The 26,029-nt window shown below is 54.6% G+C and overlaps 3 protein-coding genes across 3 annotated transcripts in view; 1 reads left to right on the plus strand and 2 right to left on the minus strand.

The window, feature by feature from the left end:
• The window catches only part of LOC141947550 (uncharacterized), a 491,575-nt gene that overhangs the window by 404,908 nt on the left and 60,638 nt on the right, over positions 1-26,029 (minus strand). The gene's annotated exons all lie outside the window — the stretch shown is intronic.
• On the plus strand, positions 330-17,293 carry LOC141947857 (uncharacterized). Its single transcript, XM_074879460.1, has 17 exons — positions 330-390; positions 712-803; positions 3,180-3,281; positions 11,322-11,370; positions 13,275-13,346; positions 13,429-13,500; positions 13,943-14,014; positions 14,223-14,294; positions 14,386-14,484; positions 14,873-14,980; positions 15,197-15,241; positions 15,390-15,461; positions 15,553-15,651; positions 16,035-16,142; positions 16,359-16,403; positions 16,795-16,969; positions 17,097-17,293. The coding sequence occupies exons 1-17, from the start codon at positions 330-332 to the stop codon at positions 17,185-17,187; spliced, it is 1,434 nt and encodes a 477-aa protein (XP_074735561.1). The 3' UTR covers positions 17,188-17,293.
• LOC141947980 (uncharacterized) lies at positions 6,351-13,275 on the minus strand. Its single transcript, XM_074879801.1, has 2 exons — positions 8,668-13,275; positions 6,351-7,310 (listed from the first exon to the last, which is right to left on the minus strand). The coding sequence occupies exon 1, from the start codon at positions 12,585-12,587 to the stop codon at positions 11,445-11,447; it is 1,143 nt and encodes a 380-aa protein (XP_074735902.1). The 5' UTR covers positions 12,588-13,275; the 3' UTR covers positions 6,351-7,310; positions 8,668-11,444.

Raw genomic sequence — 26,029 nt, forward strand, 5'->3', positions numbered from 1 at the left:
GCGACAGTCTTGTGTTGGCAGGCTGGCGTGTGTGTCCGCCAGCCTGCAGTCACTCAGGTGTTGGTTTGCAGTCTCGGTGCCAGCAGTGGCTCGGGTTTGCAGGATGGCTACTAGCCCTGGTTCTCATTAGCACCATTACCGGGCTTAGGGGCTTTGGATCCCCTTTGGCCCATCGCCATTGCCCTTCTGGCTGCTTCCATGTTGTTTCTCCTCAGCTGCTTAGACTGGAAATTTCTCAAAAGAGTTGAGACGAGCGCTAATGCATGCATCTGTACAAACAGTGGCCATCCAAACTATTGCGTGGTGCCAAGTAGTGTGACACTGGGTAGATGACAGACACCCACTGCAGCCAGAATGGGTTAACCAGCACGGTCAACTGCAGTGTCCTTAGCAAGCTCTCCTGAGGGGGGTGCGGAGTAACAGTTCCAGGTAAATACACTATACGTACACACAGTTTCTGTCCAGAGCTGTTGGCCTCTCAGGATCGCAAGAGTGGCTTTTCTCCCTGGCACTGGCAGCTTTTCTTTTCATCGTACTTTTGTAGTCTGTTTAAGTAGATGGTTGACTGAGCAACACAACTGGAGTTTTCATTGCTTTGCTGATAGCATTCTCTGAGAGGTGATAATTGTGTTTAACTGGGGAGCAACCACTGAAGCACTTTCTCTTCCTTCATCCTTCCCTGCAATCCCAATGAGCTCTTGAAGTAATGAGTTTGCACCGTTCCTGACTGGGAAAAAGAACCTCTTCTGCCAGCCAACCTTGGAAGTGATTCCTGTTGTCAGGTTGCTGGCCCTTACAATCAGGTGAGAGAAACCTCTAGCTCGCCGTTGACACTCTGTTGTGAATTGTGTATTTTAGGCAAAGTTTCTCTGTACTTTTCTCTCTGCCTCTGCGTTTGGGTTTCATCCTGTTCTACTTCAGAAGCAATCTGACTTGGAAGGTGGTATGGCAGTGTAGTGTTGTTACTCGATCACAATCCCTTTTCTGGTGATATTCATGACTGAGTTTTTCAATGTTTTGGGGCTGCACAGGGGCTATATAAGGCACATCAAAGTCTTTCAGAGGAAGAGAAATGGTCCTCCAGCTTGTTAGTCTGCCTGCAATATCAGAGTTCTCAGGACTAATACAAGCTCAGGGAGGGAAATGCTGTGCTTAAAGACAAACTTCAAACATGGATCTGTGTTCTGTGTCTCAGAATTTTCACAACATCACTGGAACAGAGATGCCTTAAAAATCTGTGAATGCACAGAGTATTCTTGTCAGTCTTTCTTTGTAAGTAAGCTTTTCTGTTTTCTTCTGACAAATTTTAGAAATAATGACATTTCTGTGAGTCCTTAACAATTTTGTTAAGCACGGAGCCTTGTTTTCAGTGATGAGAGCAACAAACCGATTAAACAGTGCCCTGACACCTGTCTGGATAAGGCAGACGCTTTGCACGTCGAGCAACCTAATCGTGATGCCTCAATGCTAAAAGGTGAACCCCAATGCCGGTTTTGTCCTTGTGCAGGTAGAACTTTGTCAAATAAATTATAATAATAAATAGGTTTTAATCTTTCATTTCAGGTGTCCTTTCAGTCTTTTTCTGACGAGTAGAGAAGCTCCAGCCCCTGTTAGGGTGAGCAGCTTTTGTCAGGTGTCTGCTGGGTACGTCCGAGCAGCACTTTGGCAGCCCCTGCGCTCCCACCGTGTGTCACAAGATGGCGTATGAATACCCAGAGATGCCGCCTTACCGCTGTAGTTTGCTTTGGCACCGACATAATTCTTGCTAGCACACACGCAGCATTTACTAGAAGTCGTAGTTATGAAGTGTTCTTTTTCAGAGTCCTGTGCAGAAGGGTGGTGAGAGGTGTGTGTCAATTCAAGTACCCGTCTCTAGTCACGTACAGGTTGTGCTGCCTGTGGTGAGGGTTGCTGGGGGACTGGATTTGCCGGAGGAGCAGGGTGCTGTCATGAGGGCAGGCAGTCGCAGCTGTCAGATCAGCGAGGAGGGATACAGAAGCGTTTTTCAAAGAGGAAGCATTCCATGGACGAGACGTGTCTTTCCAAAGCGGGAGACGCTTGCTGAGCGTCGGTGTTGTTTTGGGCCTGCGCTTTGGCCAGAGGCACACTGGTTCGTTGGTGGCCGTTGCTCGTTACACCCGTAACTGGGAAGTGGCTTTGGTTTTGGCTTAGAGAAGAGACCGCTTCCACGGTATGTCCAGTCAGGCACCGGAGAGTTGTTGACGTGAGAGATTTTTCTTTGGAAACTGAACTGCTTTATCGCTTTTTGGCCAAGGTAAGTCTTGCATTTTAAAAGAAGTGCCAGCGCAGCTGTTTTACTGCAGCACACGGTGGTGGTAGTGGATTAGCGGGCCGTTCTCGGTAGCGCCGATTGTTTGAAAAGCAGATCAAGGGACGCGGAAAGTAGGTACGGAAGAAGGAAATTGAGCTGTATAAAGCGCTTGTTAGGATAAGTGCGTCAAGTGAAGTTCTCTGGCACAGGGGTGAGGTGGAAAGCCTGAGTTCTGATCCAAACTGGTAGGAGCAGTGAAGAGGCGGAAGGTTGCCGCTGGCTGCCGCGCATTTATTTCCTCATATCGTACTTGTTTGCACCAAGTGTCGAAGATCAGAAATGACGGGGAGGTGGCTCTGCGCAGCTGCCTTGCTAAGCGCTGCTTGGCTGCAGCAGCAAGGGATGGCAAGCTGTAAGGGTAGTAGCCACGTGAAGCTCAGGTTACCTTCGGAGCACAACAGTGGTGACAGTTGAACAGCACCTGAGCAGCACCTGGGGGCAGCACCTTGGCAGGCTCGAAGTGAGAAGCAAGAGGTCAGGGTGATGAAAGTCGTGGCTGGTCTCCCGGGTCTGTTCAGAAGGAACGGTGGAAATGTCAGTACGTGGGCCTTTATGAGTTATGCAAAATTAGGCGGTGGTCCAAAGAGTAAAGAGGAAAAAGCGTGAAGAGACCTGGCAGCGTTGGGACTGGAGGGAGTGTCTCGGCCTGGAGACTGTGGAAGCGCACGGTGGCGTAGCACTGGAACTGATGACGGCGGCATTCCTGTTTCCTGTTTGCTTCTGGATTGTCCGTTACCTCCTAACGTGCGAGTGACAACTGAAGCTCTTGTCACAACTGGGGCATTTGTATTTCTCCACCGTTTGAAAAGAAATGGTTGAACTTACGATGCACCTTCCTTTTTCACAGGGACTCCTATTCCGAGCAATTGTCCTTAAGGTCCTCTTGTTGTCGACGGTTTCCCGACATCTTCATCCGTTCCTGTCCCGGAGCCTGAGAGCAGTCCCACAGGTAAGTCAGTGGGAGGAGGGAGCATCTACCTTTTTGTCGTCTTTCCGTGTGCAATGAAAGTTGCTCCTTCTGTGGCCGATGCACGCAGCCAGACAGAAGAGCCGAGAGGGAAGGGGTTGGGCTCAGCGATGTGCCCCGGGGCGCTTTCCCTTGCGAAGCTGTTTTTGCCGGCCCCTGGGAGCCTGAGCTGCTCCCGGCGGGCTTGTTGGGGCCGAGTTCAGAGCTGGTGTGAGCTCTGGGGAGCCCTTTCTCCCTGCAGCTCCGCGCGTGGCTCGTTGGTCCAGGCGTGGTGCCGCTGCAGGCACACGGTAACTCTTTGCACCGTGCTCCTGAGGGGAAGGGAGAGGGGAGTGCCGCAGTGTAACCCCGTCCTTGACTTGCACTCGCTGCCACTCCACTCCGGCAGCTTCAGAGATCAGCCCTTTCTCCCCGGGTAGAGAGGGACAGGCTACTCTTCCTTTGGTGCCAGCTTCCCACCAGTAACGAGCTGGTGGTTCAATAAAGCGTGCAGCAGAGCCTATGTACTAATCACCTCTCATTCTGTTTGCTTTTCAAAGTGACTCCCAGTTGTTTGATGGAATATATGGGCAGCACATCTGTCTGGCCCCAAAGTAAGGCGAAATGTCCGGAGATAGTACTTCACAGTATTCTCTCAGTAAATCTGTGAAAGCTAAATTTTCACCAACGGAAGTGTTAGCATTAGTGCTGCAGCGTGGCAGGGCAGCTGCATGTTCAGAATTACCTTGCTTGGTGTCGTTTGACTTTTCCGATTGCCGCAGTACTTTGTTGCACAAGTGGCGGTCAGGACTCTCCTGGGAAGAAACAAAGGCATCGGACGTTCCAGTTGACGTGTCTTGGGTACGTCGGCGGTACTCGAAAGCCTCCCCTGTCACGCAGTAGAGAGAGAATTGTTGGTATTAGTTCCTCTGAGCTCTTCATAATACTCTTGGATTGAAATGTTATGCTTGGGTGGGTGCCGATATGAGGGGTTTTTCTTCTCGCACTTCTCTCTTTTCCTTGAATTTTCGGTCCTCCTGTACAAATTGTACGGGATTTTCGTGCTGTTGCGGGAGGGTTTCCGTCTGCTGATAAAGCTGTCCAGAACCTCTGGCCTCGTTTGAGATCACCTGCGGTTTCTCCAGTTTGGTAGTTCAGTCAGGGTGCCACTTGGATGGCAGTGGAGCCGCTGGGTACCCTGTGCCCTCCAGCAAACCCATTCCAGCTGGGTCAGTCGTTACCTTGGTGCCTGCAGCTCATGAATCAGCTTTTCAGTCTCCCGTGTGAAAGAAAGGGATGAATGGACAGTTGTATGTGTTGCGTCATAACCCTGTCTCTGAGTGCTGTTCAGCCCAGGTAAATGCACTTTTAGCTTTCAAAGAGTATGATCTGTAGAGGCACGTTATGGGCTCCGCACTGTTTGCGATTTTGGCAGCCGTTAGTGCTCAAAGCCAGCTGAAAAGAGAAGTATTTGTCAGTGCCTTTTGAAACGTTCTGCTCTTTTGTCTCTAGGTTAGCAAGTTACCTGAGCTGCAGAGCGCTCTTCAAAACGGATCTCTTAAACCGTCTTTTCTTGGGGATGGGACTTACTTTCTTCAGGCAGCTGTGGCGACTCTGCGCTGTGCTCAAGCCTTCTTTGTGGAGGTAGCACCGAGGTGAGCAGAGGAGGGGACGGGCAGACCGTTCGCTGAAAGAAACACTAAAGTGTTGGGCTCTGCGTGGTTTGTTCGGGCGACATGTAGCCTACTTGCTCCTCACGCACGGAGAATGGAAGGGCTACCGGTATGTCGCGAGGCCTTTCACTGGGGGAGCTGGGAATAAAGCTGGGCTGCGGCTTTGCCAGGGTCAGCGCATCAGTGGAGTCACATGAGAGACGGCAGCACTTGTGGGAAGTGGGATCCCCTGCGGATCAGCCGGGCGGGAGCAGAGTAGAGGCTTGACGGCGCTGAGCGGGACACGAGCGTCTCCAGGTGATGTCTGCGTGTCTTTCCCTCCAAGAATAAGGCACCTACTTGGAGAGCGGGGAACTGTTCCAACACAAGATCCCTTTGGGTGAAGATGAAAGAGTAGTGAGGTGGCAGCTTTTTCCACCAGCTCTTACGGGCCTCCCAGCAAGGCCACTTACCTAGTGAGGACGCTGGGCGCAAGGTCTTCTACGGGAATGTTTGTGCTCTGCGCGTGTGTTACTGGGAGTACTGGGGATGGCAGAGTGCCTGTACCGCGTGTTCTTTGCAGAGAACAGCGGTTCGAATTTGCAAGCCCACAGCCCGTAATAGATCGTAGCACGTTTCTGCATCTACTTTGTGAACGTTAACAGACGTGGAAGACGTGGGAAAAGCTTTGGCACTCAAAACTCGTGTTGTACCTAGGTGAACAAAAGACAAAGAGCCAGTTAGGCCAGGGCTATGTTACACTCGCAGTAAGGATCAAAATATGCCCTTACTCTCTTCCTGCTAAGCCGTTTTATCTCGTGTATCCTAAGCCTCTCCTGAAAATCTGCAAATTCACAGCCTACTATGGGAATCAAGATGCAGCTCTCTGGTCTTCTGTCAAACGTCCAGGGATGGTGTTAGTCTGTTAGGATCGTCCCAAAGGAGTCGCTTGTACCTTCCCGGCTGCTTCAGATTTCTTATGAACTAGGTGGAATTTGTTTAGAAATGTTGTGGGTTTTTTTTTCTTGCCTTGTAAGCTGCTGCTACTTTTGCAGCATGGTGGTGTTAAAGACCTTCACCAGCCTGTGGGTATCTCTAGGCGGGCTTTATTAACAGCTCAGAGTTGGGGCACTCACCGAGGAGATGTTTTAGAGGAGGGAGGAGGGAACTCTGATTTGTGCCTTAGCTCAGGAAGTGGTTTTCGTGCCTGAATGCTGAAGGCCCGCGTCTGTGTGGGACGCAGTGGGCGATGGCTTTGCTGGTGGAACGGGAGGAGTTACTGAAATGGCATTGTGAGACTGAAGAGCAGACCAGAAGGCAGATGGGGTTTTGTAAAAAAAAAAATGTGGGAGTGTGTGAATGAGGGGCTCGAGGGGGACGCAGAGAAATGGGGAGCTGGTGGGAGAATTCAAAGAGGAGATGCCTGTTATAAATGCCGAGGCAGAGCCGAAAATATCTTTTATAAATTTATTTGCAATAAGAACAAGTGAAAAAAATCCGACACGCCGGGGGGCACGGGGGGCTTCCCGCTCCGCACCGACGAGCACCGGGTGGTGCTGCGTCACTCTCTTTCATAGTCCCATCTTCACATGCGCAGCGGGGTCCCTCAAACTTTCCCGGGCTTTCTGGTGTTGCCGGGGCTCCTGGCAGGGATTCCTCCAATCATATTTCACCTGCGCAATCCGGTGTTGCTGGGGTCTTCTGACAGGGGTCCCGCCAGCAATTTTCCACCTGCTTAGCATCTGTCACTGAGGAAAAAAACCTCCAAACCCCTTTTAACCATAAAACTAGGACCAATCTCCTTTAACTTATGTACATGGTAAACTCTTAACAAAGTCATCGTATTTTAACACGAATCACCACCATATTCTTCACAATCCCTCGCCTTTTGTTTTATTAAATTGATTCGTGTTTGGGTTTCAAAACGTGCTAGGGTCTGTTGTATGGGATTTGGGTGTTCTGTTTTCTTTATTTTAACTATCATTAGTGGCTGTATCTTTCCTCCTTTGGCTAATTCAGGATCCATTGGTATCGCAGAGATTTGCATCCCTTGAACAACTGAATGAATCAATCTAATAAAACATGGTATCATACATGGTATAAACATTAGGGCAGCAAATGCACACAACAAGTAAAATAAAAGCTGTTTTACCCACGGGGCTCCAGGTAACCAGGACCATAGATCGCCATTCCAGCCACTCCATGTTTGGACAGGGACATGAGCCAGTTTTCTGATATCTGTGGTCAATTGAAGGACCACTTCTCCTACATCATCTATTTCTAGGCAACAATTGGAGACATTTAATTTTCCACATACCCCTCCCTCTTCAGCGAGCAGGTAGTCCAGGACCATGTGATGCTGGAGGGTCGCAGTGCGCATCTGTTGAGCCAAAAGATCTATGGCATTAGCAGTTTTATTCATAATGATTTCTAAAACTGCTTGCAGTCTAATTATACGATTTAAATTATAAATTGGTTCTCTTGCCCCTGATACTGGTTCATTAGGGTTCCAGGAGGCAGGTCCATAGTGTTTAATTATTCTCTCAGGAGGCCACTCATTTTCCCCCCACTTTTGTGTTCCACCTATTCTGAAATCAATGGATCGCTCACGACGGGTAATACTCTTTATTTCCTAATTTATCATATAATTTTATTCCTAATTGGGGGCCATCCGCCTCTGGAAGAAGGAAAAATAGAGGTCGGATAATCCCTATATAACAAATTCCTGACCAGTTCGTCGGTAATTGTTTGTAGGCAGTATGTCCGCATATCCAATAGTGGCCTTTTTTGGCCTTTGTACCTTTGGCAAACGGTCCCTCTGCAGTCCTTGGGGTTTGAAAATAAGTCGTATTTTTGTCACCCAAAGGGCTAAAAACTTCCTTTAAATTATTATTTATCCGTATAGTACAATACCAGGACCCAGTGTCATTTTTCCATTCGCAAGTTCGATTATAAAAACTGTTTCCTCGTAGTTTGGCATATTCAGTTTCATTTTTGTCTGCCCAGAACCCCTTGAATCCTTTGCTGCGTCCTTGTTCACTAAGCCACAACCATATATAGATACCTCTATCTTTGTTAATTAATTTATGTGTAAGTGTCCATTGACACTTACTCTCTCCCACATCAACTCCTCCTGTCTGAGTTCGGTTCAGACAAAATTTACCCTTGTTAGGGAATTGAACCGCCCATTTTTCACCATCTTGCCAGGTAGTATTATTAACATCACTATAGTTACTTACAATTTGTGATGGGGAAAGCGGCACAGAAACCCACGGCCAACTTGACAATCCCAAAGGTCCCCCACAAACCCAGCAATGACTTAAATTGAGAGTTTTACTTATAGTTTTTGCTAACAGAACAAACTCGTTCTCTTCAAAGGGGTCAGATAAGCTGGTAGTGTTTTGACCCTTTTTAGCCATCACGAGGCCAACACACAAAATGAGGAGAAAAAGCCAGTCGCCATCGTGAGGTCCGGTGTGGCACATTTTTCTGTTTATCCCTGGACCCATTGGGTTGCTGCCAACGGTCGGGTTTGTGTCGTCTTAACAGCAAAAATGGAGGCCAACCCGGTCTTGCCCTCACTTGGACTTACTCTCAGCTTTTCCCTCACTCTCTTACTTCCCTTTTCTTTCGGTTTCTTTGTCCAACTACACAAACTGACTTATGTTTTCATGCAAAACAGTCTAAAACCAAAAAAAAACCTGTGAATGTTACAACCTTTTAACATATATACATACACACAGGGTTCATGTGGATGATTCAAGATCTTTACTACTGTTGATGTCGCTCTGTCTGCCTCGGTAAGTCCAGTCCTATGTTAACTCCGTTGCATTCGGAGCTTCAAATCTCCAGGCGTTGACTCGATCTTCCAATTTGATTCACCTGTGACTGGTCCTTTCATCCTGGAAATACGAGTCCATCCTCTTTCAGCAGTTCTTACAGCTGTCTCCGCAGTCAATACCAGGAATGGTCCTTCCCACCTACGAGATAAGCCTTCCTCCTTCCAGGTTTTAATCATTACTTTATCTCCAGGTTGTATTTTATGCACTGCAAACCCTAAAGGAGTCGTCTGGGCCAATATTCCCTTCATTCTTAATTCTTTTAGATTTTTCTCAATAGTTTTAATGTATTGTTGAATCGTTACGTCTTCTATCAGTGGATGCCCCAGAGGCATACCGTGGGAATATGGCATTCCATATAACATTTCAAAAGGCGAGAGGCCTGTCTCCGAGTTTGGCATAGTCCTAATATGAAGTAGGGCTAAGGGTAGGCATTTAATCCATGAGAGTTTGGTTTCTATCATTAATTTAGATAACTGTTGTTTCAAGGTCCGATTCATTCGCTCTACCCGTCCAGAACTTTGTGGATGCCACGGAGTGTGATATTCCCAAGTAATGCCTAGGGCTTCTGTAATTAATTTTATAATTTTAGATGTAAAATGAGTACCCTGATCCGAATCAAATACTTTTATAATTCCAAATCGTGGTATAATTTGTTCTAGCAATATTTTAGCTACTGATTGAGCAGTCGCTCTGGTGGTAGGAAATGCCTCTACCCAGTGAGTTAACTGATCCACCATTACCGGTAAGTATCTGTACCTCCCAACTTTTGGTAGTTCTGTAAAATCTACTTGGATCCTTTCAAAAGGTCGATAAGCTGTTTTCCTTCCACCAGCTGCGGCCTGTCTCATAGTTCTTTTGTTAATTTTTTGACATGTTAAACAACCATAAGTAGCTTGTTTCGCAATTTCATACATTCCAATACAACCAAAATGCCTTAGGAAATGATCACTTAAAGCCTTAGTGCCCCAATGAGTGCTTTGGTGTAATCTATTTATTATTCTTCTAGTATATCCTTTAGGTAGTATTTCCCGCTTGTCTGGAAGAATCCATTTCCCATCTATCATAGTAGCCCCCAGCTTCTGAATCTCGGTTAGTTCTTGAGGGTTATATACATTTTCCCATAACCTACCTCCTGTTCAATTACATATAGCTTTATTGGTTCCCTTAAAGCTGCCTTTTTTGCCCCTTCATCTGCTAGATTATTACCTCTAGTTTGATATCCTGTTCCTTTTTGATGTCCTTTTATGTGCACTACGGCTATTTCTTCAGGACCTCTCAATGCCTGCAACACTTGAACTATCAATTCTTGATGCACCAGATCTTTTCCCTGAGTATTAATCATTCCTCTTTCTTCCCAGATCTTTCCAAAGGTGTGAACCAATCGTCAGTAGTTCCAAATTTTGGCCAAAATAAATGATCAGATTTGATAGGTTCTTTAGTCCACTCGACCATGCAATACTGAATCATTTTTTCTTTACTTTTTCCTTTTGTTTCAGGCCAATTATACCAATTCTTTAGCATACAACCCAGGGGACTGTCCTGAGAAGTGCCGGGCAAATCGCTCCCTCTCTGGGAACCTCTCCGTGGGTTCCCCGAGCCGCGGGATTTACTCCCTTTCTGGCCCATAGTCTTTGCCGGCGTCCTGAGGTAAGACTGATCCCGTAAACCCTAGGATAATGCCTATCCTGAAAACCCTGGCCTGAGTCCTTTCAAACCTTTTTTTTTTTTCTTTTGCTTCGCCCCTTCGCCAGCCAGGCCTCTCGCGAGACTCTGGAAACGCGGCTACACAGGCTCCGCACTCGCTTCGTGACACTGTCACGTCTCAGTCACACCGCACTCACTCAGGCAGAAAGTCACCCCTCCCGCACCAGGTGTCACTCACAGTCCGAGGTCTTCGCCTGGATCCTTCGCGGGGAATCTCCGGGGAGCGTCGTCTGGGGATTTCGCTTTTCTTTCGCTTGTTCTTATTGCCTTGTGTTTGTGATACTGTCGGTCCGAGGAAGTACCGGAGTCCAGGGGCCACCTAAAAGGTGGGGCGCCTCCCCTGAAAACCAACACTCCACGGGTCCCGAAGTATCACGTCGGGGTCACCAAATTGTTATAAATGCCGAGGCAGAGCCGAAAATATCTTTTATAAATTTATTTGCAATAAGAACAAGTAAAAAAAATCTGACACGCCGGGGGGCACGGGGGGCTTCCCGCTCCGCACCGACGAGCACCGGGTGGTGCTGCGTCACTCTCTTTCATAGTCCCATCTTCACATGCGCAGCGGGGTCCCTCAAACTTTCCCGGGCTTTCTGGTGTTGCCGGGGCTCCTGGCAGGGATTCCTCCAATCATATTTCACCTGCGCAATCCGGTGTTGCTGGGGTCTTCTGACAGGGGTCCCGCCAGCAATTTTCCACCTGCTTAGCATCTGTCACTGAGGAAAAAAACCTCCAAACCCCTTTTAACCATAAAACTAGGACCAATCTCCTTTAACTTATGTACATGGTAAACTCTTAACAAAGTCATCGTATTTTAACACGAATCACCACCATATTCTTCACAGGGTCGGCAGCCAGGCGGCAGGGGACGGCATCCAAGCGGGCCACCATGCAGTGCGTGCGGGGGAGATGGGGGTGGCAGCGGTGACAGGGATGCCCCTCAAGCCCCTCCCCCGGCCTCGTTAGGGCTAACAAAGCCCCCCCAACCTGTCCCGTTGTCCCCTGTGCCCCCGTGATCCCCAGTGTCCCCCTGCGTCAGCCCTGGATCCCCCCACATGTCCTCTCGGGTCAGCCCAGGGTCCCCCAAAAGCTCTCTGGCACCTCCGGGGTTCCCAGTATCCCCCTGGGTCACCCCCAGAGTGTCCTCCAGCTTCCCCCGGGTCACCCTGCTGTGCCCTGTGGTCTCCCTGGTCCTGCCCATTCCTCTTGGGGTCCCCACCAGTCACCCCGGGGTCCCCAATGTGTCGGGGGGCCCCCATGTGCTGCCCCGCTGGGACCCAGTGTCCCCCTGATCCCACGTGTTCCCCTTCGGGCTCCCTACTGTCCCTTGGAGTCCGCCTGAGGTGCCCAAAGTCCCCGGAGGTCCCCCTGAGTCCCTGCTGGGGTGCCCCCATCTTCCTCCAGTGCTGCTGGGTCCCCTTGGGGCCCCCAAAATCTTGCTGGGGCTCCCCCGCTCCTGCTTCATCCCCTCGGGTTCCCCCAGGTTTCTCCCGGTCTCCCCCAGTCTCCTCCCCGTGTCCCGCCGCTCCCTGCAACTCCCCCCGTGTCACCTCAGGGGAGGCACAGTCCCCCTGCCCAGCTCCAGGGGCCCCCCAAATGCATGGGTGTCCGTCCCCCCCCCGGCAGGCACTGTGCTCACCGCCCTGCGGCAATAAAGCCGCTTCGTTACTACCTGGTGTCACGCCACCCCCCCCCACCCCCCTCCCCCGGACGCCCCGTCCAACCGCAGGAGCGGCCGCTGCGGGCCCCGCCCGGTCACCCAGGACACGCCCCGCCAGGGTCTGGCGCCCGCGTCGCCCGGGCCAGGGGCGGGCGCGGGATTCCCCGGCCGGGGCCCTTCCCCCGGGACTGGGACACCCCCCACCCCTCCCGGGACTAGGCCCTCCTCGCCCTGGGACCCCCCCGAGGCCGTTTGACGCCCGGCACTTGCCCCCCCTGCCCGCCCGCTCTGCAGATGGGGCACCCGAGGAGGTCAGGCAGCCCTTGGCTGTGCTGTCCTGCTGCTCTGGGGGGCTGTGAGCTCCTCGCCGCCCCGTGACAGTGCCCGGAAAACAGGACAGAGCTGCCCGAGGGGACGAGCTCCCCTCCCTGGGGGGCAGCTCCCCCGGCATCGCTCCGGCGGCTCTCCTCGAGCACCCCGAGAGCCATCCCCACGCAGCCTCGCCCGGCCGTGAGGTCACAGTGGGGCCGTGACATCAGAGCAGGGCTGTGAGGTCACAGAGCCCCGTGGGGGCACGCTGGCTATAAATACTGACCACTCAGTCCCTGCCCCCACTGCAGCGACAGCAGCAGCAGTATGGTACGAGTGCAGGGAGCCATGGCCCTCACCCGCCACCTCCTCCTCATCCTCCTCCTCCTGGTGGCCCTGCACGCCAGGGCTGCCCGGGCTGCTCCGTGGCGACCGCGGGGAGCAGGTAAGCCAGCGGCCACTGGCGCAGCCTTTCACGGGCCAGCGGGCTCTTCTCCCCGAGAAGCGTGGATGGTGGCTTTTTCCCTCCAGTGCTTCAGCGAGGGCTTTGTCTCTGTGTGCGAGAGCTCTCCCTGTACGAAAGCCCCCAGGAGCCGTACATTGGTCCATCTGCTCCTCGAGGGACGTTGCACATGGCCCGGAAGGAGTTTGTGGAGAGCTGCCGGGTGCCAGCCAAGAGCTCACCAGGCCCCTCTGCGGCTTTGACAGCCTCCACCTTTGTCTGCCCCCCACGTGGTTACGCGAGCCCCTTGCCGTGCCTGCATTTGCCTAAGGCAGAAGTGGATCCCAGCATGCAGGGGCAATGATTCTCATCTCTGCTTGCTTCTAGATGAGGCTGGGAGCAGCGGTTATCCAGCTTCTCGGCTGGATGTTGGTTTGGAGCCCTTGGGGCATCCCAGAGGTAAGTTCTCAATGTCCTTTTCCTCGAAAGAGTAAACGCTGACAAGGTGGCAAGAGCTTATTCAGGTGCAATTTCCCATCAGATCCTCTCGAGGTCGACGGTTTCCCAACATCATCATCTGTTCCTGTCCTGGAGCCTGAGAGCAGTCCCACAGGTAAGTCGGTGGGAGGAGGGAGCATGTACCTTTTTGTCGTCTTTCCGTGTGCAGTGCAAGTTGCTGCTCTGGCCGATGCGCAGCTGGGCAGAAGAGCCGAGAGGGAAGGGGTTGGGCTCAGCGATGTGCCCCGGGGCGCTTTCCCTTGCGAAGCTGTTTTTGCCAGCCCCTGGGAGCCTGAGCTGCTCCCGGCGGGCTTGTTGGGGCCGAGTTCAGAGCTGGTGTGAGCTCCGGGGAGCCCTTTCTCCCGGCAGCTCCGCGCGTGGCTCGTTGGTCCCAGCGTGGTGCCGCTGCAGGCACGCGGTAACTTTGCACCGTGCTCCTGAGGGGAAGGGAAAGGGGAGTGCCACGGAGTCCTTGACTTCCACTGGCTGCCACTCCGCTCCGAGGAAGTTCCTTGAGCGGTGTCCCGGGAGCTGATCTGTTGTGCGCTTCTTTGCAGACGTGCCCGTGGGTGAAGGCGACGCAGCTTCCCGACCAGGTCCTGGGACCGAGCCTGCGGGAGATGGCGTGGGTACGTCCGGGGTTTTGTTTTCCTCCCTGCGAGAGCCGCCAGCTCAAAGCCCAAAGCTCAGGCAGCCGGGCGCCTCTGCGGGTGTGAGGAGGGAGACCTGCCCGTGGGTGCCCTCTCCTTGCGTGGTCCCCTCGCCGCTTCAGCGATTCGGTTCTGGCGATGTAGATCAGAGGAGGTGACGGGAGCTTCTCTGGGTGTTTGGTTACAGACGTGCCCGCAGGGAGGGCTTTCCCAGCTCCTCGGCCGCATCCGGCGCCAGAGTCCGACTGGCGTTGCAGGGGTGAGTAGTCTGTCTCTGCTGCCCTCACGGGCTGTGCGCTGGTGTTCTGTAATTTGTTCATGGGAAATTGAGCCCAATATTTTCTGTTAAGGTCCTGCGAGAGCAAAGAACCCTGCAGAAGGAGGGAAAAAGTCCCCGGAGCCCTCAGACAATGTCAAGAGAACCCTGGAGGAATTGGAGAGAGGACACGGTGGGTGTATTTCTTTCACTCAGCCTTAGCCATGAGGCTCGGCAGCCAGAGCTCTGAGATACTCGTCTGGAGACGCCGTAGCCTGGGACAGCGGGAGGGGGTGGAGCAGAGCCTCGCAGCAGCGATGCCGGGTTTCACGCCTTGCGGGCACTGGCGAGCCCCAGAGCTGGTGCAGAGCCTCTGCTGCCAGTCGTGGCTCAGGCCAAGTCCCAAGGGCAGCTGGTCCCCCGTTGTCCCATGACAGCTCAGCGCTGGTTTGTGCAGACGTCAGCAGGCAGATTTTCCTAAACCAGATCGAGGTCTCTGAGCAGTGTGGCCTCCTGAAGGCGCCATCTCCCCAACGGGGAGCGGCTCCATCTGACCCAACCGTCCCGCTTGCTTCCTCAAGGGACGGACCGAGAGGCTGCGCAGGAGACGGCGTTTCCCAAAGGAAGCAGTGGCTCCCTGCCAGCCTCTGCCGCAGAAACGGAGGCGACGCGAGCCCCCGGCACGCCAGGTAATTGCTGCCCTGCGGTCAGCCGGCGTCGCCCGTCGGGATCGCTGTGTGTCTGCCAGAGCAGCGCAGAGCGGGAGCCCTCCCGCGAGCCGAGGTCCAGAGCGATGCCCTGACTGCCAGACTGGGCAGGGGCTTCGAGGGCACCTCCCCGTCCCCCTGCATCCTCTGTGCCTCAGCCATGCGCAGGCTTTACCTGTCGTCTCTTCTTTATGGCAGTGATCTCAAAGCCCAGACGAGACAACCCAAGCAGAGCAGACTCAGGTACTGAGCATTCCCGCTGGGGTCCCCAAGTGGGAGACACATCCCGAAACCTGGCAGCGGCTGCGGGCGGTGCCCGTGCTAGGGCAAAGGTCGAAGGGGAGAGCAAGGCTCGAGTGTCTCTTGAGCTTCTCTGGGTGTTTCGTTACAGACGTGCCTGCAGGGAGGGCTTTCCCAGCTCCTCGGCCGCATCTTGCACCACAGTCCGGCTGGCGTCGCAAGGGTGTGTAGTCTGTCTCTGCTGCCCTCACGGGCTGTGCGCTGGTGTTCTGTAATTTGTTCATGGGAAATTGAGCCCAATATTTTCTGTTAAGGTCCTACAAGAGAAAAGGACCCTGCAGAAGGAGGGAAAAAGTCCCCGGAGCCCTCGGACAATGTCAAGAAAACCCTGGAGGAATTGGAGAGAGGACACGGTGGGTGTATTTCTTTCACTCAGCCTTAGCCACAAGACAGCCGGAGCTCTCAGGTACTCGTCTGGAGACGCCGTAGCCTGGGACAGCGGGAGGGGGTTGAGCAGAGCCTCGCAGCAGCGATGCCGTGTTTCACGCCTTGCAGGCACTGGCGAGCCCCAGAGCTGGTGCAGAGCCTCTGCTGCCAGTCATGGCTCAGGCCAAGTCCCAAGGGCAGCTGGTCCCCGGTTGTCCCGTGACTGCTCAGCGCTGGTTTGTGCAGACGTCAGCAGGCAGATTTTCCTAAACCTGATCAAGGTCTCTGAGCAGTGTGGCCTCCTGAAGGCACCATCTCCCCAACGGGGAGCGGCTCCATCTAACCCAACTGTCCCGCTTGCTTCCTCAAGGGACGGACCGAGAGGCTGCGCAGGAGACGGCGTTTCCCAAAGGAAGCAATGGCTCCCTGCCAGCCTCTGCCGCAGAAACGGAGGCGACGCGAGCCCCCGTCACGCCAGGTAATTGCTGCCCCGCGGTCAGCCGGCGTCGCCCGTCGGGATCGCTGTGTGTCTGCCAGAGCAGCGCAGAGTGGGAGCCCTCCCGCGAGCCGAGGTCCAGAGCGATGCCCTGACTGCCAGACTGGGCAGGGGCTTCGAGGGCACCTCCCCGTCCCCCTGCATCCTCTGTGCCTCAGCCATGAGCAGGCTTTACCTGTCGTCTCTTCTTTTTGGCAGTGATCTCAAAGCCCAGACAAGACAAGACAAGCAGAGCAGACTCAGGTACTAAGATTCCCGCTGGGGTCCCCAAGTGGGAGACGCATCCCGAAACCTGGCAGCGGCTGCGGGCGGTGCCTGTGCTGGGGCAAAGGTCAAAGGGGAGAGCAAGGCTCGAGTGTCTCTTGAGAAGGCCCAACTCCGTCCCCTCGGGGGGTGGGAGCTGGCCCGGGGGCAGGGAGAGTCGGGGGTGGGTGGCTCTGCCCGCTGCAGGGATGGTTTTTGTCCGTGTCCCTCCAAGCAGCGACTGGCCAGGCATCTGCGCTCCCCCGCCCGTGCTCTCCTTCTGGCTGCCGGAGTTTTGTTTGGAGGGGCAACCTGTCCCAAAGGGCAGGAGGGTGCCGCAAGCTTACTGGTGGTGCACCGGAGGGACTAACGTCCTGAATTGCTCCATCAGGTGTGGTCGGGGAGAGAACAGCGACGGTTTCCCCTCTCCAGATCATCGCAGCTGTTTCCTGTCCCCAGGATGTGTGGATGTACTGCATGCTCAGCGCAGTATCACTAGTGATTTCTGTGACAGTTGCGCTGCTGCTGTGCTGTACCTGGGTGCGGCGGCGGAGGAGGAGAAAAGGGTGAGTTGATGATTTTTCCCCCCTCACCCCGCTACTTCTTGGATAGCTGCTTGTGGGCCGCGCTGGGGAAGAGAGTTCCCCTGTGCCTCCTCCAGCCGAGGGCCTCAGCCGCCTCCTCTCTCCACAGGCGCACCGCGGCAGCCTCCGGACAGGGGCTGGAAACTGGCGGCCCCCCCTCGCACCTGCCACAGCCGGACCAGCCGCCCTGGTACCCCTGAGCTGGGCCCATGTTACGGAGGCTTCCAAATGAGGAATCCACCACCAATTTTTAAAAAAATAACTAAATTTATTTTTTAATAAAAGAGCCAACCAGCTCTCCGTAAATTACAGATTCGAATGTCCGCAAGAGGAGAACAGAATAACTTTCTGGGGTTTAACAACAACCCAAAATACTTTACAAATCCCCACTCCCCAGGGGTTTAACGGCAACCCCAAACGCAAGCTTCACTTCCTGGGGTTTAACGGGAACCCGAAACGTAAAACAAAGCCTCACACCCCAGGGGTTTCACGGCAACCCCAAACGCAAACAAAACTTCACTCCCTAGGGTTTAGCGACAACCCAAAACGCTCTATCACCCACCCGACAAGTGAGGGCTCTCAACCTCGAGGACCTGCTCAGGGCAGCATCCCGACCCAAGGCACCTCGAGGAGTTTCCTTGGGCGGCAGCCCGAACGCAAGGGGAGAGTCCTCGACCGCAGCGTGCAGCTCCAGGGGGACGAGCTCAAAATGGCTCCCCCAGGGGACTCCATTTATACCCAGGCCGAATCCGACCTGCAGTCAATAGCGGCTCCATTGGCCAAAGGTCTCAACTACCGCGAGACCTTGAAAACAAAGACAGCCAGAGGCTGCCACACTTCAGCAGCCAAGAAGCTCTGCTTTCACTGGGCGGATGCACCTGCCACAGCCCAATGCCAGCAACCACTGCAGATGCTGGGAAGCCCAGCGCGCCCCGCTCCCCACTGTCCCCACTTCACCCCCAACCCGTCCCCGGCTGCCGTGACACCACACAACCCACCCAGCACCCCACTGTCCCCACCATCCCCGTGCCCCACCCACCCTTCCCCAGCTGCTGTGACGCTGCGCACCTGTTTTGGTGATTAGGGATACCAATTAAACTCAAACACCAGAGTGAAAAGAGCAGGCGTATTTTACTAGACATAACTCAATAATATAACAGAATAATACAGAAAACATACAGTAAGAAAACATATGTAAGAAAAGACAGAACAGTGCACTCAAACAAATAGGAACATACAGGGTGATGCATCAAATCATTACTACCTGAGAGAATAGTGATTAAGAAAGATCCATCACCACTTGCGTACGTTCCCATCATCCAGACCCGCAGGCGCTGGGCAGCCCCGGTTGCATCGAGGATTTGTTGAGCCTTTCCCGGCAAGTGGGAAATCCTACGCGGTGCGTCCACCCGTAGCTGAGGCACCCAAAGTCGCTGTGAGCGGGTCCAGCCTTATATACCCAAAAATCAGCAAGCCAGAATAACTGGCACCTTTGTTTTAAGCAGAAATATCTGGTTTCAATCTCACATTAGATTCCCCCAGAGCCTGGCCAGGGCTCAAGGGAGAAGCTAAGGGAGCCTCTCTGCTTATCTAACTGGATGAAGCGCAAGGTCTCACATCAGGCCACAGTGCCAGACAATGGTGCCCAAGGCCCTGTTACTTTATCCATTTGGCTCAGGGCCTGTTGTTCAGGCTTCAATACTTCCACTCTTTACATCAGAATAGGTAGGTGGTTATAACTTAGTACCCACCTATAGGTCAACTCTGGCTTGGGCCGGTTGTCCAAGCCTTAGCGCTTCAGCACCCCACCCAGCAGCCCCCGGCCCCCACCCCCGCTGATCTGGCCCTCTGACAGGGACTGAAGGTGGCCCCGCCAGGGCAGGGGTCGGTGGTTTGGTGACAGAATCCCGCCACCAACAGCTTCGGGGTTCAGCCCTTTGTCCTCAGATAAAGAGGGACAGAGCCGTCGCACAAGTGTCGCGGTGGTACCAACGGCAAACCCCCCGAGGCGCCAGCACCGGCTGAGCTCCAGGCCCGGGCGCAGCCGTGGATGCCCACGGTGTCCGTCCGTGGCGTCACCAGGCAGGAGCCAGGCATGGGGCTGGCAGAGCATTCCCCGTACTCTCCACAGTCATCCAAAAATGTTACTTAAAAGCAGATGATGCCTCAAGTTCAGAATTTTACGAATTGCTCGGGTCTCAATAGATTTCATCTCTAGACAGTTAGCAAGCTGTAGTAGTGACAGCATAGCCCTGCGGCACATCACTGAGCCCAGCCCTCTCCTCCTCCGCTCTTCTGCACGTCTGCGCGCATCGGCCACAGAAGGAGCAACTTGCACTGCACACGGAAAGACGACGAAAAGGTAGATGCTCCCTCCTCCCACTGACTTACCTGTGGGACTGCTCTCAGGCTCCGGGACAGGAACAGATGAAGATGTCGGGGAACTGTCGACAACAAGAGGACCTTAAGGACAATTGCTCCGAATAGGAGTCCACGAGAAAAAAGAAGGTGCATCATAAGTTCAACCATTTCTTTTCAAACGGTGGAGAAATACAAATGCCCCAGTTGTGACAAGAGCTTCAGCTGTCACTCGCACGTTAGGAGGTAACGGACAATCCAGAAGCAAACAGGAAACAGGAATGCCGCCGTCACCAGTTCCAGTGCTACGCCACCGTGCGCTTCCACAGTCTCCAGGCCGAGACACTCCCTCCAGTCCCAACGCTGCCAGGTCTCTTCACGCTTTTTCCTCTTTACTCTTTGGACCACCGCCTAATTTTGCATAACTCATAAAGGCCCACGTACTGACATTTCCACCGTTCCTTCTGAACAGACCCGGGAGACCAGCCACGACTTTCATCACCCTGACCTCTTGCTTCTCACTTCGAGCCTGCCAAGGTGCTGCCCCCAGGTGCTGCTCAGGTGCTGTTCAACTGTCACCACTGTTGTGCTCCGAAGGTAACCTGAGCTTCACGTGGCTACTACCCTTACGGCTCGCCATCCCTTGCTGCTGCAGCCAAGCAGCGCTTAGCAAGGCAGCTGCGCAGAGCCACCTCCCCGTCATTTCTGATCTTCGACACTTGGTGCAAACAAGTACGGTACGAGGAAATAAATGCGCGGCAGCCAGCGGCAACCTTCCGCCTCTTCACTGCTCCTACCAGTTTGGATCAGAACTCAGGCTTTCCACCTCACCCCTGTGCCAGAGAACTTCACTTGACACACTTATCCTAACAAGCGCTTCCTTCTTCCGTACCTACTTTCCGAGTCCCTTGATCTGCTTTTCAAACAATCGGCGCTACCGAGAACGGCCCGCTAATCCACCACCGCCACCGTGCGCTGCAGTAAAACAGCTGCGCTGGCACTTCTTTTATAATGCAAGACTTACCTTGGCCAAAAAGCGATAAAGCAGTTCACTTTCCAAAGAAAAATCTCTCACGTCAACAACTCTCCGGTGCCTGACTGGACATACCGTGGAAGCGGTCTCTTCTCTAAGCCAAAACCAAAGCCACTTCCCAGTTACGGGTGTAACGAGCAACGGCCACCAACGAACCAGCGTGCCTCTGGCCAAAGCGCAGGCCCAAAACAACACCGACGCTCAGCAAGCGTCTCCCGCTTTGGAAAGACACGTCTCGTCCATGGAATGCTTCCTCTTTGAAAAACGCTTCTGTATCCCTCCTCGCTGATCTGACAGCTGCGACTGCCTGCCCTCATGACAGCACCCTGCTCCTCCGGCAAATCCAGCCCTCCAGCAACCCTCACCACAGGCAGCACAACCTGTACGTGACTAGAGACGGGTACTTGAATTGACACACACCTCTCACCCCCTTCTGCACAGGACTCTGAAAAAGAACACTTCATAACTACGACTTCTAGTAAATGCTGCGTGTGTGCTAGCAAGAATTATGTCGGTGCCAAAGCAAACTACAGCGGTAAGGCGGCATCTCTGGGCATTCATACGCCAACCTGTGACTAAAAAGGACCAGAGTTTCCTTCCCTCGTTCATACTGAACGCTCCATTCCCCAATAATCCACTCACGAAGTTACCTGCAGAAGCCACAGAAGCATGGCTAGAGGTCAGCGCGCGAGCAGTCCCACTGAAATCAATCCTCCAAGAGGTCCAAGCTCTCACGCCTCAAGGAGTTCAAACACTCTACTGCCATTCCTACACCAGCACTCAGGAGAGAAAGCAACACCACGAATAGCTCAAAGACACAAAAAACCCTTCCTTCATTCTAGGGCCAGCAGACCCAGTGCCACAGACGGGGATCAGTCACCGCTCTTTAGACCCACTGTGGACGCATACTGCCCCTTTGTCTTTGAAAACTGCATCTCCTCTTCGAATTCTCCTACCGGCTCCCCATTTCACTGCACCTCCCTCGAGCCCATCATTCACACGCTCCCACATTTTATTTATTTTTTTTTTTACAAAACCCCATCTGCCTTCTGGTCTGCTCTTCAGTCTCACAATGCCATTTCAGTAACTCCTCCCGTTCCACCAGCAAAGCCATCGCCCACTGCGTCCCACACAGACGCGGGCCTTCAGCATTCGGGCGCGAAAAGCACTTCCCGAGCTAAGGCACAAAATCACACTTCCCTCCCTCCCTCCCATAGAACATCTCGGTTTGAGCGCGCTAGCGTAGGCGTGCGTGACCCTATCGACACGGACACCACAGTACAATGCAGGAAAAACACAAGACGTTATCCTTCCTGCAGGTCAAGTTTTCCGGGTAAGGACTAATCTCCAGTCTGAGCAGCTGATGCGAATCAACACGCAAGCGGCCAGAAGGGCAGTGGCGATGGGCCGGAGGGGATCCAAAGCCCCTAAGCCCGGTCACAGTGCTAACGAGAACCAGGGCTAGTGGCCGTCCTGGAAGCCCGAGCCACCACTGGCACCAAGACTGCCCACCAACACCCGAGCGACCGCGGCCTGCACGACACACTCCCCGGCCTGGCAACGCAAGGCCACCCGCGCCGGGCCGCGCAGCCCCTTCCGGACGAGGGGGACGCCAGCCCGCGGGCCCCTGCCCGCCACCGGCACGGCCGCCGAGAGGCACCCCCGCGGCGCGGGACTACAGGGCAGCGGCCCCGGCCCGCTCAGCCCCGCCGAGTGCCGCAGCGGCCGGCCCGCAGCCGGGGCCGCCATTTGGCCGCTGCGCTTGAACACACAAGCCTCCACACAAATGCCGGAGGGGGCCGACGCCATTTTCCCGCTCTCCAGCGAGGACAGAGAGTCCCGCGGGCAGGCGGTGCCGCGCGGCCCCACACCCAACGGCCGCGACAGGAACGGGATGATGGACGGGTGGCCCCTTCCGCCCGGCGCCTACTCCAGCCGGCTCCCGGTGCGGCTCCGGCTCCCGCCGCGGCAGGCAACGGGGCTCCGGCGCCGTGCGCGGGCCCCGCCATCGCCCGCCTGGCGGGCGGCGAGCTGCCGGTAGCTCGCGGGAAACCCACGGCGGGGCGCGGCCGGGACGGACACACGCCATTCCCCTCCCCGAGCCCCGTCAGTCCCGAGGACTCCCACACTGCAGACACGCTAACGAGCCGAACCACCGCCTCTCCTTCTCCCACAGACTTTGACGGGCACCCCCCAAACAGCAAAAAAGTCAACCCGCCTTACGGAGGTATACCAAGGCGGCTTCACACCGATCATAAACCTCAACAAACCGCCGTTCGTGACCAGACGATGGGGATGGGGCAACCAAAACAACCCGCCGGTACCATTTCAAGGGGATCAGAGGAAGTGGTCGCTCGTCAAGCGGGGGGGCGGGGGACGGGACGGGGACGGACGGACTCGAGCCAGGCCAGTGCCGCTGCCTGAGGGCCTTGTCTCTACACCAGCGCTCCCGCCTCCCTCTTCCCGCCACGAGGGCGCGGCTGCGCGCTGCTCTGCACCCGGCCAGGCTGCGGCCGTCACGGCAGCCGCGGTGTGCCGCCAGAGGCGCCAAAAGGAGGAGCCGGCCGCCGCCATCTTAGAAGCCCCAGCTCCTGCGCCGGGTGCTGGGGGGGCGGGGGGGCAACTCCTACCACGCACCAGAAAAGGGATTCTGATCGAGTAGTGACGCCACGCTGACCTAACGCTTCCGAGTCAGATCGCTCCCGAAGGGGAGCGGCGTAAAACCCAAGCGCAGAGGCAGAGAGAGACAAGCACAGACAAACCCCGCCAAAAATACACAGTTCGCAACAGAGCATCGACAGCGAGCCACAGGTTTCTCTCACCCGGCTGCGAAGACAACAGGAGCAACTTTCGAGGTGGCGCTGGCTCCAGCTCTCACAGGGGCGCTGGGGCGGCTGTGCGGCCGCGAGGGGCGGACGCCGCTTTCCAGCCGGTGTCCGGAGCCTGGAGCCACGCTCCCACCGTTTGCGAGCGAGAGAGCGAGCAGCCCGCTCCACGCCGCCATTTTACCACAGCGCCCGGCGGCGCCTCGGCAGAAATGCCCGAGGGGGCGGACACCATTTTCCCGCTCTCCGGTGAGGAGAGAGAGTCCCGCGAGGGGGCGGTGCCGTGCGGCCCCACACCCAGTGGGCGCGAGAGGTGGCGGATGACAGACGGGTGACCGCCCTCCCTCCCAAACTCCCTTCGAAATGGCTTCCCTGTGGGAAATCCCACAGGGCGACGCCTAAGCATAAAAATGCGCCAAACGTCATCCATGACAGAAGCTTGGAGCGAATGAAGCTGTCCTTTCCAAAGCAATGTTGCTGTAGAGACAGACAAAGCGACACACACACACTCACATGGCTGAACAAGCGGCTAGTTTTTTTTATTACTAAAAGCATGCATTTTTATATATTTCAGGTGCCAGAGTGTTACAACAGAATTGGTCAAAAAGTTGTTTTTAACATTCTCATTGGATAACCTTGATCAGTTTCCTCCCTGCTTGCTTCATCCTGCTATGTAGTCAGCAGCTCCTTGAAAGTTATTTGCTTTAAGCATAGCTTCCTTATCTCAAGGGTACACCGGAAGCTTGTCAAGGTCAAACTCTTCTTCAATCAGGTTATCGGCAGCCCAGCTGCCTTCCCCGACAAGCAATGCTGTTTCTTTAACTTATTTAAACAGTATTTAGGGAACAGCGCTTCCTCTTCCTTGGTTCTCCGAGCAGGTATCAGCATCCCCAGCTGCCGGGGGGGTTCACCAGAGCAGTTACTTACCGGCGTGGCTCCTGTTGTCACGTGTGACACGTTCCGTTCACAGCAACGCTCGGGCGTTAAACAGCCTGAACTTACCCAAGGCGTTATCTACAGCGTGACTTCAAACTTGCTGCGGTCTTTCCAGCGTAGTCACCTGCGCTAAGCGATTTAAGATGACACCAAGCCGAGTGGTGTCGTTGACACGCCTGAGGGACGGGACGCCATCCAGGGGGATCTGGGCAAGCACGAGAAAGAAACGCTGTAAAGTGTTGGGCTCTGCGTGTTTTTTTCGGGCGACATGTAGCCTACTTGCTCCTCACGCACGGAGAATGGAAGGGCCTCCGGTATGTCGCGAGGCCTTTCACCGGGGGAGCTGGGAATAAAGCTGGGCTGCGGCTTTGCCAGGGTCAGCGCATCAGTGGAGTCACGTGAGAGACGGCAGCACTTGTGGGAAGTGGGATCCCCTGCGGATCAGCCGGGCGGGAGCAGAGTAGAGGCTTGACGGCGCTGACGGGGACACGAGCGTCTCCAGGTGATGTCTGCGTGTCTTTCCCTCCAAGAATAAGGCACCTACTTGGAGAGCGGGGAACTGTTCCAACACAAGATCCCTTTGGGTGAAGATGAAAGAGTAGTGAGGTGGCAGCTTTTTCCACCAGCTCTTACGGGCCTCCCAGCAAGGCCACTTACCTAGTGAGGACGCTGGGCGCAAGGTCTTCTACGGGAATGTTTGTGCTCTGCACGTGTGTTACTGGGAGTACTGGGGATGGCAGAGTGCCTGTACCGCGTGTTCTTTGCAGAGAACAGCGGTTCGAATTTGCAAGCCCACAGCCCGTAATAGATCGTAGCACGTTTCTGCATCTACTTCGTGAACGTTAACAGACGTGGAAGACGTGGGAAAAGCTTTGGCACTCAAAACTCGTGTTGTACCTAGGTGAACAAAAGACAAAGAGCCAGTTAGGCCAGGGCTATGTTAGACTCGCAGTAAGGATCAAAACATGGTCTTGCTCTCTTCCTGCTAAGCCGTTTTATCTCGTGTATCCTAAGCCTCTCCTGACGATCTGCAAATTCACAGCCTACTATGGGAATCAAGATGCAGCTCTCTGGTCTTCTGTCAAACGTCCAGGGATGGTGTTAGTCTGTTAGGATCGTCCCAAAGGAGTCGCTTGTACCTTCCCGGCTGCTTCAGATTTTCAGATGCACCTCATTTTTTTCTCATGGACTCCTATTCCGAGCAATTGTCCTTCAGGTCCTCTTGTTGTCGACAGTTCCCCGACATCTTCATCTGTTCCTGTCCCGGAGCCTGAGAGCAGTCCCACAGGTAAGTCAGTGGGAGGAGGGAGCATCTACCTTCTCGTCGTCTTTCCGTGTGCAGTGCAAGTTGCTCCTTCTGTGGCCGATGCGCGCAGACGTGCAGAAGAGCGGAGGAGGAGAGGGCTGGGCTCAGTGATGTGCCGCAGGGCTATGCTGTCACTACTACAGCTTGCTAACTGTCTAGAGATGAAATCTATTGAGACTCGAGCAATTTGTAAAATTCTGAACTTGAGGCATCATCTGCTTTTAAGTAACATTTTTGGATGACTGTGGAGAGTACGGGGAATGCTCTGCCAGCCCCATGCCTGGCTCCTGCCTGGTGACGCCACGGACGGACACCGTGGGCATCCACGGCTGCGCCCGGGCCTGGAGCTCAGCCGGTGCTGGCGCCTCGGGGGGTTTGCCGTTGGTACCACCGCGACACTTGTGCGACGGCTCTGTCCCTCTTTATCTGAGGACAAAGGGCTGAACCCCGAAGCTGTTGGTGGCGGGATTCTGTCACCAAACCACCGACCCCTGCCCTGGCGGGGCCACCTTCAGTCCCTGTCAGAGGGCCAGATCAGCGGGGGTGGGGGCCGGGGGCTGCTGGGTGGGGTGCTGAAGCGCTAA

This window comes from Strix uralensis, chromosome 10 (assembly GCF_047716275.1).
Source record: "Strix uralensis isolate ZFMK-TIS-50842 chromosome 10, bStrUra1, whole genome shotgun sequence".
Lineage (NCBI taxonomy): Eukaryota > Metazoa > Chordata > Aves > Strigiformes > Strigidae > Strix > Strix uralensis.

Excerpts from the sequence above, each read along its gene's own strand:
- LOC141947857 (XM_074879460.1), top strand. The coding sequence starts at position 330 with ATGACAGACACCCACTGCAGCCAGAATGGGTTAACCAGCACGGTCAAC. Across the intron at positions 14,981-15,196 it reads GCGAGCCCCCGGCACGCCAG|TGATCTCAAAGCCCAGACGA; the intron begins GTAATTGCTGCC and ends TCTTTATGGCAG. Across the intron at positions 16,970-17,096 it reads CGGCGGAGGAGGAGAAAAGG|GCGCACCGCGGCAGCCTCCG; the intron begins GTGAGTTGATGA and ends CTCTCTCCACAG.
- LOC141947980 (XM_074879801.1), bottom strand. The coding sequence starts at position 12,587 with ATGCCGGGGGAGCTGCCCCCCAGGGAGGGGAGCTCGTCCCCTCGGGCA.